The sequence below is a fragment of the Bufo bufo genome, chromosome 11, assembly GCF_905171765.1.
Source record: "Bufo bufo chromosome 11, aBufBuf1.1, whole genome shotgun sequence".
Classification (NCBI taxonomy): Eukaryota; Metazoa; Chordata; class Amphibia; order Anura; family Bufonidae; genus Bufo; species Bufo bufo.
Window position 1 is genome coordinate 46,794,093 of NC_053399.1, and position 11,970 is coordinate 46,806,062.

Consider the following 11,970-nt stretch of genomic DNA (forward strand, 5'->3'; position numbering starts at 1 on the left):
GGATGGGGAGTCTGCGCAGGAGAAAATAGAAGAGAAGCATGCACAACCATCAGGGTGGGGTTTGAGACTGGAACCATTTTGCCTGACATCACTTAGAGGGGCCAGCGCTGCCAAAACAGTGCACGCTGTATACAGGAGCAGCAGACCCTTCTGACAACAAGTGGGCAGAAACACTATGGAAGACATTTACAGAAGATAACAGGGGAGGGGACATGAAACTAGTAAGTAACCTATAATTATTACAAAGTGGCCAACGCCTTTTACCATATACTCCAATACTTTACCTCTCAGAAATTAACTACCGTAGTGAATACGTAAATCTCATGATGTTGGCAAACTAAAAACATAGAAACAAGGGATTGTCAGGAGCCCATGTGAGACAACTCCTTTAATATCTTTAGGTTTTAATAGAATTTATTTAGTTATTTTATAAGGGCATCTGTCAGCAGATTTGTAGCTATGAAACTGGCTGATCTGCCAAATTGTCTGCTTGGCAGCTGAAGGCCTCTGCGTTGAAGGCCTCTGCGTTGGTCCCATGTTCATATCTACCCACCCTTCTGCAAATGCTGCAAATAAGCCTCTAGGAGCAATGGGGGCATTGCCATTACTGCTAGAGGCTCAGCTCTCTCTGCAACTGCCGCACCCTCTGCACTTTGATTGACAGGGCTAAGTGACCTTTACACCGCCTGGCCCTGTCAATCAAAGTGCAGCGAGTGCAGCAGTTGCAGAGAGCGCTGAGCCTCTAGGTGTAATGGCTACGCCCCCATTGCTCTTAGAGGCTCATTTGCATATATAAAAACATAGTTTTTCTCAGCAATGTGGGCACATATGAACATGGGACCAACACAGATGCCTTCTGCTGGCAAGCTCACAGGTAACAGGTCAGCCAGTGTCATAGGTACAAATCTGCTGACAGATACCCTTTAAATTAGCAGTTTATATACTCCCCACAATGCTCTTAGCACCTCCTTTGAGCCATGGCGATCACGTCTGTGTCTCAAGTGATGTTCCTCAACCACCAGCCCTCCACCTGTTGCAGAACTACCTCCTAGCACGTCCTGACCATCCACAGGTTGTCTAAAGGAAGAGCAAGTAGACAACCGTGTGGTTAATGGTATCCGATATAACAGGTTGCTCATTAGCAACAACACGACATGACATAGGAAGTGAGCAGAATCTTGTGCTTTGTGTGGTAAAATGGGTATTTTTAACTTCAGCAATTCTATATACGACCGGCAGGGAGTTTTAGTTGGGGATCTTACAGCAGGGGATCTCCAGCTATCACAAATCTGCCAAAAGTCTGGGTTATCTCCAGGATTTTTTACAGTGGATCAGTTATGCTCACATTCCCATGAATGACTAGACACCTGGTACTGCAAATCATCAGACACCAAATCAGCAATGCCTTTTTATGGATGGATTAACTGAAAGAACATATTATTTTGTATTTCCTATGAAAAACTGAAATACTGTGTCTTTATACTCTGCACAAGAAGCTGGGATGCTTTGGAGTTTTTGCTGCAGTACTTGTGGAGTCGTAAAGCTGTTCTGCTCATGTATGGTGGAAAAAGTGGCACCAAAATCCACACTTTACCTGTGCATTTTGCTATGGATTTGCCCACGGGGAAGGCTGCAGCAAAATTAAGAGATAGATAAAGTATGGCGCAGATTTGAAAACCCTATATAGTGATCTAAATTTAATTTAGTAGGACTGTTGTAAATTCATCCCAAGACACTTTGTGCCTGTCCTAAATGTCCATATTTTGGAAGTCACATCCAGATCCCTGCGGTTCTTCTGAACCATAGATACCTTAATCTGTAGGGTACATGCAAAATACAAACTGTTAAACACACGTACTAACAGGGGTGGATTTGGAATTTCTAAGGCCCCAAGCAAAGTTATGTCTGGGGACCCCCAAACACACTGCTTAGCTCCACCATGTCCTACTCTCAGCTTAGCAGCGTGCAGCCTGTGCACTTTTTCCACTGCTGTACAGCTGGCAAGGGGTCCCATTCCCCCCAGGGCCCCGTGCAGGCAGCAGCTGCACAGGAGGTATGTCTGCCCTTTAATCTTTTTTTTTATTTAGCCAAGCACTTGTGGCTGTCAGGGGACCCCCTGATCTCTGGGGCCCCAAGCATTTTATGATGTGGTAAAGTCCACCCAGAGTACAATAAGAATACTGAATCAGGCGTTTTGACATGGTACAATTTGGATGCAGTTTTTTTTTTTTACATTTTTGCATAAAGTGCAGAAAACTACATAAAATGGCATGAATGCAACTTAATGGTGGCAGTACTTATTCTGGCTGTCAACATGCAATACAAGTACTGTATAAATCAAATTATCCAAATTGCAAAAATACACTCCTTGTGAACAAAGGTATACGGTACAGTCCCTGAAAATATCACAGATCTGCAGTAGATTCTAAGGGATTGTACTGGGTGTTAAAATCACCTTCATAAGAACGCATTGCTTTGTGTTTGTGAAATAAGGAACATTCCACACAAAAGGGAATTTCTCTTCTCTGTGTAAGAGATCTGGAAGTTTTCTGGTTTTAATTTTTTTTTCTGAACAGGATAAGTCTGGTTCACAGTGTGTTGCACTTGCAGAGTGACTACTTGGAATTTCCCAGCCCTGAGCACAGAGTCCATAGAAACAGCCCCGCCTACCAAAAATCCCCATATATGTGTAATCACTATTGAAAAGCCCTGCACACACAGCTAGAGCTCAGATCTCTCACACTGCTCATCCCATCACACTTGGGTTCTATCTGAAGATCACACGGATTATTTCTCTCCTGCAAAAGTAGACGAAGGCCACCATCTTCTCGCTGCTTCTTCTTCGGAACCTCTATTTTAAAAAGGAACGTTCCAAGAAGGGAACTTTTTGCTCCAACTTTTTTTTTTTTTAAAAGGATTTTACTAGTCAAGATGACTATGAGATCTATGGATTATTCTGGGAATATGGTGATGGACGGAGATCTCAGGATGCCTGGGAAAGACAAGCTGTTGCAGGCCACTGAAGATAGAAATGACAGCGGACTAGACTCTTTGAGAGAAGAAGACTATAATAATATAGTGAAAGAGATGCAAAATCTATCAATCCCTCCACAACAAAACATCCAGGACTATGAACCGGAGGCATGGAAAACGCAGGCAAACGAGGATGGAGATACGTAAGTGATCCTGAATTGAACCATTTTATGTTAAATGTGCATAGTTTATATATCTTTAATGAGTGCATCGTCTATATATGCATAGCAGAAAAAAGGAGCATTTTAAAAAAAAATAACCATGAAAAACAAACACGAATGCAGAAACGGACATATATTTGTTAACAGCCTGTTATGCAATCGCTGTCTGCCCACAAGAACAGGGGCTGCATAGAAAAGAACGAAAGACTAAATGACAGGAAATATAGTAGAATAACGCAATGCACCACACGGCTTTCTGCAGAATTAAGTAGTAGGCAGGGTTTTAGTCTTTTTTTTCCCTGCATTATGTTATAAAGATAAGAGTGCAATTTGTAGAGTCAGTTGAAATGCAATTTCTTTATTTTTTTGTGTCAAAAAGGAAAGGAAAATGTTATTTTGTAACTATATAGTTAGTGGGGGGGGGGGGGGTTTGTGGCGTTGATATATCTTATAGTTAGTGGGGGGGGGGGGGGGGTTTGTGGCGTTGATATATCTTATAGTTAGTGGGGGGGGGGGGGGGGGGGTTTGTGGCGTTGATATATCTTTTCTGGGTTTTCCCTTCCTCCCTTTGTAAGCCTGAGAGGGGTGGAGGAGGGGAGGAAGGACATGGGGGAGGGTAGGCCAGGCCATACCGTTCTGCGATGTGACTTGCTGGCTGGGAGAGGTGGAGCTCTGCAGCTATTCGGAAAGTCCCTGGCTTGTGGCCAGGAACACAACTGCATACATGAGAAAGCGGAAAACAACAGCCATAGCTAGAGAGACAACACAGAAAAAAACCCAACTTACACAATCCTGGACTTCTTGCAGGGGGAGGGGAAATAACTTAGACTTGACACAATGTAATGACTACATATATTACTATCTGCTAAAAGCAGGTGATGAAATTGTGACGCATTATTTCCGGTTAGATATATTTAATACAGATTTTTATTTTTTTTTTACTTTATTTTTAATTTATATCTATTTCGTTATTTTTTTATATCGATATTTACCTTTTTTATTTTTTATTTTACAGACTCCTTCATTTGGCAATTATTCATGAGGAAAAACAAGTGGCAGCAGAGGCCATCAAGAGATCCTACAGAGATGCTTTTTACCTGAACCAGCAGAATAACTTTTATCAGGTAAGAGCCAAGGGTTTATTTGTCAATTGGGACATGTTGGGGGATTTTTTTATTTAGCAACATTTAAAAAAAAAAAAAAAAAAAAATTAGAAAAGTAAAATAAACATTTGTGGATAATAACTCATTTTTAATATTTCTATCCCTTTTATTTATAGACACCACTTCATCTGGCTATAATAACCGATCAGTCTGAAATTGCTGCAAAGCTCCTTGAAGCTGGCTGTGATCCTGAAGTTAGAGACTATCGGGGAAATACAGCTCTACACATTGCCTGTGAAAACGGCTCTCTACGTGGGGTTGGAACTATTGTCCAGAACTGCAACTCCCACCTGCCATCCCTCCTACAGTACACAAACTATAATGGTAAGTATCAATTAAATGTGTCTTCATATTAAAAGACTGAAGTAAATGTAAAAAAGAAAAAAAAAAAAAAAAGAAATGCGGTTTTGCTCATGGTGTCGTTATTTCCATAGGTCACACATGCCTACACTTGGCATCAAATAATGGCTTCCTTGCTATTGTGGAGAACTTGATTAAGCTGGGGGCAGATATTAATGCACAGGTGAGTTTCTCTTTTGCAAAAAAAAAAAAAAAGAAAAGCCTTTCCACAGCACTGGCCTAATGGTAAATGCCTGTTAAAATGAACTTTGGGATTGTGAATGGTTTAGTAACAAACCTTTTTTATTTTTAGGAACCATGTAATGGCCGCACAGCTCTGCACATGGCTGTGGACAAACAGAATGCCGAACTCATGTTTTTGCTGCTGAAGTATGGAGCAGATGTGAATAGAGTCACCTACCAAGGCTACTCACCATGCCAGCTCACCTGGGGGAGAAGTAACCTCCAAATTCAACAGTACCTGCTAACTGTGACAGAAAAGAGCCTGCAGTACCTGCCAGAAAGTGAAGATGAAGACAGTTCAGAGTCAGAACATTCAGATGATGAGGTAATTATTATTCCTTAGTATAATTCTTTAGTATCATTGGACTGAGGAGGATACACTAGATATGAAGTTCATAAAAGTCCAGACATTCTATAGAGGCAGAACTGTGGCTGGTATGACTATAGAAAGGGGAGAACCCTAGCCCAAGTTGGTGCCACCCTCTTCTTCCATGGGCTGTATGAACCTCTGCAAGACTCCTATGGCATATAAGAGTGGAGGAGAACCAACTGAGTGTTATGAGGACCTTCACTTCTTCAATGAATTAGAAAGTAGAAGTTACTGGAGCAAGTGTTAGATCAGGGTTTGAAGACACGAGCCAAGTATGAGGGCCCAAATGGCATTTTTCTGTATGCATGTCATATACTGTATATTATACTTATTTATATTTATTTTATTTCTTCTCTTTTTACAGTATATGTATGATGATGTTTGCATATCTGTGGGCCCAAGGATGATTTAGGCCAGCATTAATGGACAAAACATAATGTAGATGGACAGAATCCTGCCCAATCAGTGCAAGATCTGACAGCACTTGGACCAGTGATTACGCTTACCGAAGCTCAAACTGTGGACGTGCCTCCACCAGAGAGGTTGTGAGCCTGAGGTGCTTGTGCTGATCCGAAGCATTGGATGTTCTGTGCGAGTCATGAAGTCTAGAAGAGCCCAGAACCAACGCACAGTCTCAAAAGAAGCTGACAGGAAAAGAAGTTGATGAATAGGAGAAATACAAAAGGCCTTTCACCAGAATGACTAAATCCTGGAAATGGCAAACATCGTTGGTGAAGAACAGAATATCTATTAACATTATAACATGTCGGCGTCTCCAGCTAATAAAGCTCCTGGCGAGGCCATATTGCTAAGAAGACATACAGATGAATGTTAGACCTCTTACGTGTCAAAGTGGTCAGGAAAATAAACTACAACATGTATAAACTGTAAATGATGTACATGATTTATTTTTTTACATAAAAGTGATTTATTTATTAAAAAGAATTTAATACAAAAATTGTACTTGTGCGTTCAATAAAACATAAACTTATCTTAAAGGGCATCAAGCAGAAATGCTTGCATAATGTATCAAAAAAAGAATAAGAACATGTAGATGGTCGGCACTGCTGGCCATTATTGTTTGGAACATCGACACTTCTTTCGAGTCTCACACTAATTCCACAGGGAAAATATATATGAAATTCTTTTTTTTTTTATAAAAAAAAAGGAGATAAACTGTGGCACTTACCAATATACAATCTCCCATTTATTTCTTACTTTTAAAAGCAGTTACATGGTAAATAAGACACAGATCATGTAGTCAGGCAACAGCCGTTTCGCATGTATCAGCGTTCCCTCCTGGCCCAAGAGGAAGCTCTGATATGCACGAAGAAATAAAAGAACGATTTTATATTAGTGATTGCCACAGTTTATCTACTTTTTTGATTTGCTTGCATAATATATATTACCTGTTCAAGGCCATTCACACATCTCCAATTTTGGGACGTTTTCTACAGGACTGTGAGGACTCTGTAAGGCAAGAGTGACAAAATGCGTAGTTTACTATATGAGAACATTCCCACAGCATAAGGCCTCATGCCCAGTCCGCAAAATACAGATATCTTATATCTTCTGTGTGCACTCCACATTTTTCTCCCTTCCATCACAAGAAACGGCTATTCTCATCTGCAAGACTGATAATAGGACATGTTCTAGAATTTGTGGAAAGTACATGCGGAGGCACATTGCACACAGATGACATCCGTGTGCTTTTTTTTTTGCAGACCTTTAGAAATGAATAGGTCTGTGAGCAAAAAATGTGGATTGCACACAGATGCAAAATACAGTCGTGTGCAAAAGGCCTTAGGCGTATATATACTGTATAAGTACCTGAGCTAGAGCAGAAGTTCCCATTCAAGTATACGCAAAGGGAAAACATAAGACTTTTACAATTGGAACTTCCCCACATGGGGTGTATGCGGTGGAACGGTACAGATTTTCCACCCTGGAGTTGCACCCATTTTATAATGGCAGCAAAGTGGATGAGATCTAAACAAATCATTTTATTTCGAGCATCCATAAAGCCTCTGCAATTTTCACCATTTGCAATGCAATGGTAAAATACACAACAAATCTGCATGTAAGACCCCATGCACACAACCGTATGTATTTTGTGGTCCGCAAAAAACGGAACGCGAAAATTACAGATGACGTCCGTGTGCATTCCATATTTTGTGGAACGGAACAGCTGGCTCCTAATAATACAGTCCTATCCTTGTCCATAATGCAGACAATAATAGGACATGTTCTATTTCTTTCCAGAACAGACAAACCGAAACAGAATGCTTTCCGCATACGGTCTGCAAAAAAAAAAAATTTGGAACGGGCACGGAAAGAACATACGTTTGTGTGCGTGAGCCCTAACTCATGGATTTTGATGCAGATTTTTAAACAGAAAAATTCTTGCCATCTACACACATCAGTGTTTTCTCTCCAGTGACACAAAGCACATACGCTGCATTTTCATTTAGCTGGTAACAAGAACACACAACGGTTTCCCATTGAAAAAAATGAATCATAAGAACACATCATTTTTTCCTCATTGAGGTCAAAGAGTTGTGAGGCCACCGAAATGCCAGTTTTTAGGTCACTATATTCTAGAGAAATAAAATCTCAAAACTGCAGAATTAAATAAAACTTGTATGAATGGGAACTCCTACTTTCAGGGGTGGACTGGCCATGGAAATCTCCCAGAGGGCTGATGCCCAGGTTGGCTGCCCAAGCCCTCCTCTCTGCCCATAACTGACGCTGTAAGAATCAGTTATTCATGTATCCAGCTAGAGACCACACATTCCCTCCTGAATTCTGTGGCCCCGCATCTCGCCTCCTAGGCCCTGTGCTCTACATCATAATCTGGAAAACTGGAGGAGGACAGAAAATGGCGGCTATTGATGGACACCACAGAGGGACAGTATATTGTGCTACACTGTGGTATATGGTTCTGCTGGGACGGTATTTTACTCTATGCCATATGGAATTGCTGACCCTACCTATTTGCGTTGCCCATCTTCTGTCAATCTGGACCACCTACATCATGGGGCCACTAATTTTTTATTCCAGGGCCACATTATATTCCCGGTCCACCCCTGCATACCTTCGTTCACAAACATCTGGCCACTGAAGTTTTATAAAACGTAGGGCTCATGCACACAAACGTATTTTCTTTCCGCTTCCGTTTTTCTTTGCGGACCGTATGCAGAACCATTCACTTCAACGGGTCTGCAAAAACAACGGTAGGTACTCCGTGTGCATTCTGTTTCCTTAACGCAAAAAAGTAGTGCATGTCATATTATTGTCCGCAAATCACGGTCCGAGACCCCATTCAAGTCAATGGGTCTGCAAAAAATACGGAACGCACACAGAACACATCCGTATTTCGTGGATTTATACTGTAAAAATGCTATGCCCAGCCCATATTGCTCATGTGTTTGGTGATTAATAAGTTACTGTTTCTGATCCGCAATAAAAAAACGGATCGCATACGGAAACCATATGTTTTGTGGAATAACGGAACGGAAGAGGACTTAAATCAGAGGGGAAAAAAAACCTTAGATACTGAACAGATCTGTGAAAAACGGACCGCAAAACAACGGTCGTGTGCATGAGCCCTTAAACTAAGGAAGCCGAATGGAACAAATATACCCCGTATGAACCTCATAAGGGTTTGCTGCGGGTCCAACTCTTCCCAATTTTTTTTGTTGCAAGGGGAAGTTGTGGTCAGCCATAAATTTCCCGTTTAGCAGATGCAATGTAGTATTACATGGCAGACATTCAGAAATATTGCCCTGATTCATAAAGACCAGTGTTTGCTATGTCAGTCTAAGGCTACTTTCACACTCGCGTCTTGGGCGGATCCGAAATGGATCTGCAAAAACGGATCCGTTACAATAATACAACCGTCTGCATCCGTTCAGAACTGATCCATTTGTATTATCTGTAACATAGCCAAGACGGATCCGACATGAACTCCATTAAAAGTCCATGGGGGACGGATCAGTTTTCTATTGTGCCAGATTGTGTCAGAGAAAACGGATCCGTCCCTATTAACTTACATTGTGTGCCAGAACGGATCCGTTTGGCTCAGTTTCGTCAGACGGACACCAAAACGCTGCCAGCAGGGTTTTGGTGTCCGCCCACAGAGCGTAATGGAGACGGATCGGAGACAAGCTGATGCATTCTGAGCGGATCCTTTTCCATTCAGAATGCATTAAGGGCAAAGCTGATCGGTTTTGGACCGCGTGTGAGACCCCTGAACGGATCTCACAAACGGAAAGCCAAAACGCCAGTGTGAAAGACTAAATGGGGCCTACAATCCTGAGGAGCCATGTAATTTATGAGGAGACGCAGGCCTGGTCATAGATTACATGGCTCTTCTGGCAGCCTGTGTGCCGGAATGAAATCTACAGCATCTCAGAGCTGCCATAAATTTGTCATTATTTAATCCAGTTTCTGGCCAGACCTCCTTCATAAAATTGGCAAGGGCTAGAAAAGTTGATTCGTGACTTTTCTATACCAAAAACAGGAGTTGGGGAAATAATACATTTCCCCCTTTGTCTCTCTATTCAGGCCCATTGAGCATTCAGAAAATGGTACATGGGGCTTTCAATTGGCAAAACATGACATCACAACAGTACAGTACCCGGTCAATTCACTATATTTTAATATCTGGCTTCTGTAGTAAGTGGCAAAAACCTTAAGACCCTTTCACTTTTTTCTAATTTTATTGTGTTGCGGCATGGGCGAAAAATAAAATCAAGTTTTCCCTAATGTTCTGCACTCAATACTCCATAATGACAGAGCGAAAACAGAATGTTAGAAATATCTGCTAATTTATTGAAAAAGGAGAACTAAAATCTTGCACCGACATAAGTATTCAGAGCCTTTACTCAGGACTTAGCTGAAGCCCCTTTGGCAGTGATTACAGCCTCCAGTCTTCTTGGGGATGATGCCACAAGGCTTGCACACTAGGATTTTGTCCATTCTTCTCTTCTCTTTCAAGCTCTGTCAGGTTGGATGGGACTGTAATTAGACAGCCATCTTCAGGCCTCTCCAGAGATACTCAATTGGGCTCTTGGCTGGGCCATTCAAGGACATTCACAGAGTCATCACTAAGTCATTCCTGTGTTGTCGTGGCTTTGTGCTTATGGTAATTGTCTTCGTGGAAGGTGAACCCTCGGCCCAGTCTGAGGTTCAGAGCACTCTGGACCAGGTTTTCATTAGAGGGGTCATCCTGGAAAAGATAATGATGACTTATCCTCAGGAGAGGTCATCATTATCCCATCAGTGGCTCAGCAGGGAGCTGATGCACTTATCAGAGCTGTGGTGAGTGATGGAGGCTCCCGGCAGCTTTCCAAGGACAGCGCCGCACATCGTATAGTGGCAGTGCTTGGTATTGCACCTCAGCCTCAACTTGAATAAAGATGAGCTGGAACTAGGCCATGTACAGTGGCACTGGCCTAGGAAGAAGCAGCTCCACTCAAAGCCTCTTCTAACAGCTGATCGCCCCCACAGGTTTGATATTGATGACCTATCCTGAGGATAAGTCAGAAATATATTTTCCCAGATAGCCCCTTTAAGATTTCTGTACTTTGCTCCTTTCAGCTTTCCCTCAACTCTGACCAGTTTCCCTGTCCCAGCTGCTGAAAAACATCCCCACAGCATGATGCTGCCACCACCATACTTCACTGTAGGGATTGCACTAGGCAGTACCTGGTTTCCTACAGACATGACTTATAATTGAGGTAAAAAAGATCAATCTTGGTTTCATCAGAGAATCTTACATGGGCACTGTCCGTATGCACGCCATTTGCGGATGCGGACCCATTAAATTGAATGGTCCACAATCCGCAAGAGACTGTCTGCACCGCAAAAAAAAAACAGGACATGTTAAATTTTTTTGTGGTCCAAAGGCACGGATTGAAATTCCACAGAAGTCCTTTTGTGGGCTTCCGATCCGTGCCACCGCTTCATATCTTGAGGATTGTGGACCCATTCAAGTCAATGATACTGTGTGCACTCCGAACCCGGTTTGCGGTGTGCAATACGGACACGGGGCATACACGCTTGTGTGCATGAGCCCTAACTAGGCACTCACAGTTGGGTGAGTAGCTCTTGTGAGCTGTAATGGTCTCCACATCACTCAAATGCAAAAATAACAACTTGACAAACGAGAATTTTTTTTTTACTTTAGGGTACTTTTTTACTGCTTTGGACTATGTCTACATGGGACTGAAACACAGAATCATCAGGCAGCGAATCCGCAGTGTTTTACAGTACCAGAAAAATGGATGCGATTTCAAGAAATCTCATCCTAAGGCCTCATGCACGTGACCGTTGTGTGTTTTGAAGTCCGCAAAACACGGATGGCGTCCGTGTGCGTTCTGCAATTTGTGGAACGGCGCGGACAGCCATTAATATAACTGCCTATTTTTGTCCGCAAAACGGACAAGAATAGGACAGATTATATTTTTTTTGCGGACCACGGAACGGAGCAACGGATGCGGAAAGCATACAGAGTGCTGTCCGCATCTTTTGAGGCCCCATTGAAGTGAATGGGTCCACATCCAAGCCGCAAATACTGCGACTCGGATGCGGACCAAAACAATGGTCGTGTGCATGAGTCCTTAAGCTACATGCACGCGAACGTTGTTTGTTTCCGTGT

General features: G+C 42.3%; 1 protein-coding gene across 1 annotated transcript; it reads left to right on the forward strand.

The window, feature by feature from the left end:
- Nucleotides 1-2,701: 2,701 nt before the first annotated feature.
- NFKBIA (NFKB inhibitor alpha) lies at nucleotides 2,702-6,267 on the forward strand. The gene is made up of 6 exons (XM_040412552.1): nucleotides 2,702-3,176; nucleotides 4,210-4,318; nucleotides 4,474-4,681; nucleotides 4,792-4,880; nucleotides 5,010-5,264; nucleotides 5,674-6,267. The coding sequence occupies exons 1-6, from the start codon at nucleotides 2,932-2,934 to the stop codon at nucleotides 5,719-5,721; spliced, it is 954 nt and encodes a 317-aa protein (XP_040268486.1). The 5' UTR covers nucleotides 2,702-2,931; the 3' UTR covers nucleotides 5,722-6,267.
- Nucleotides 6,268-11,970: the final 5,703 nt, after the last annotated feature.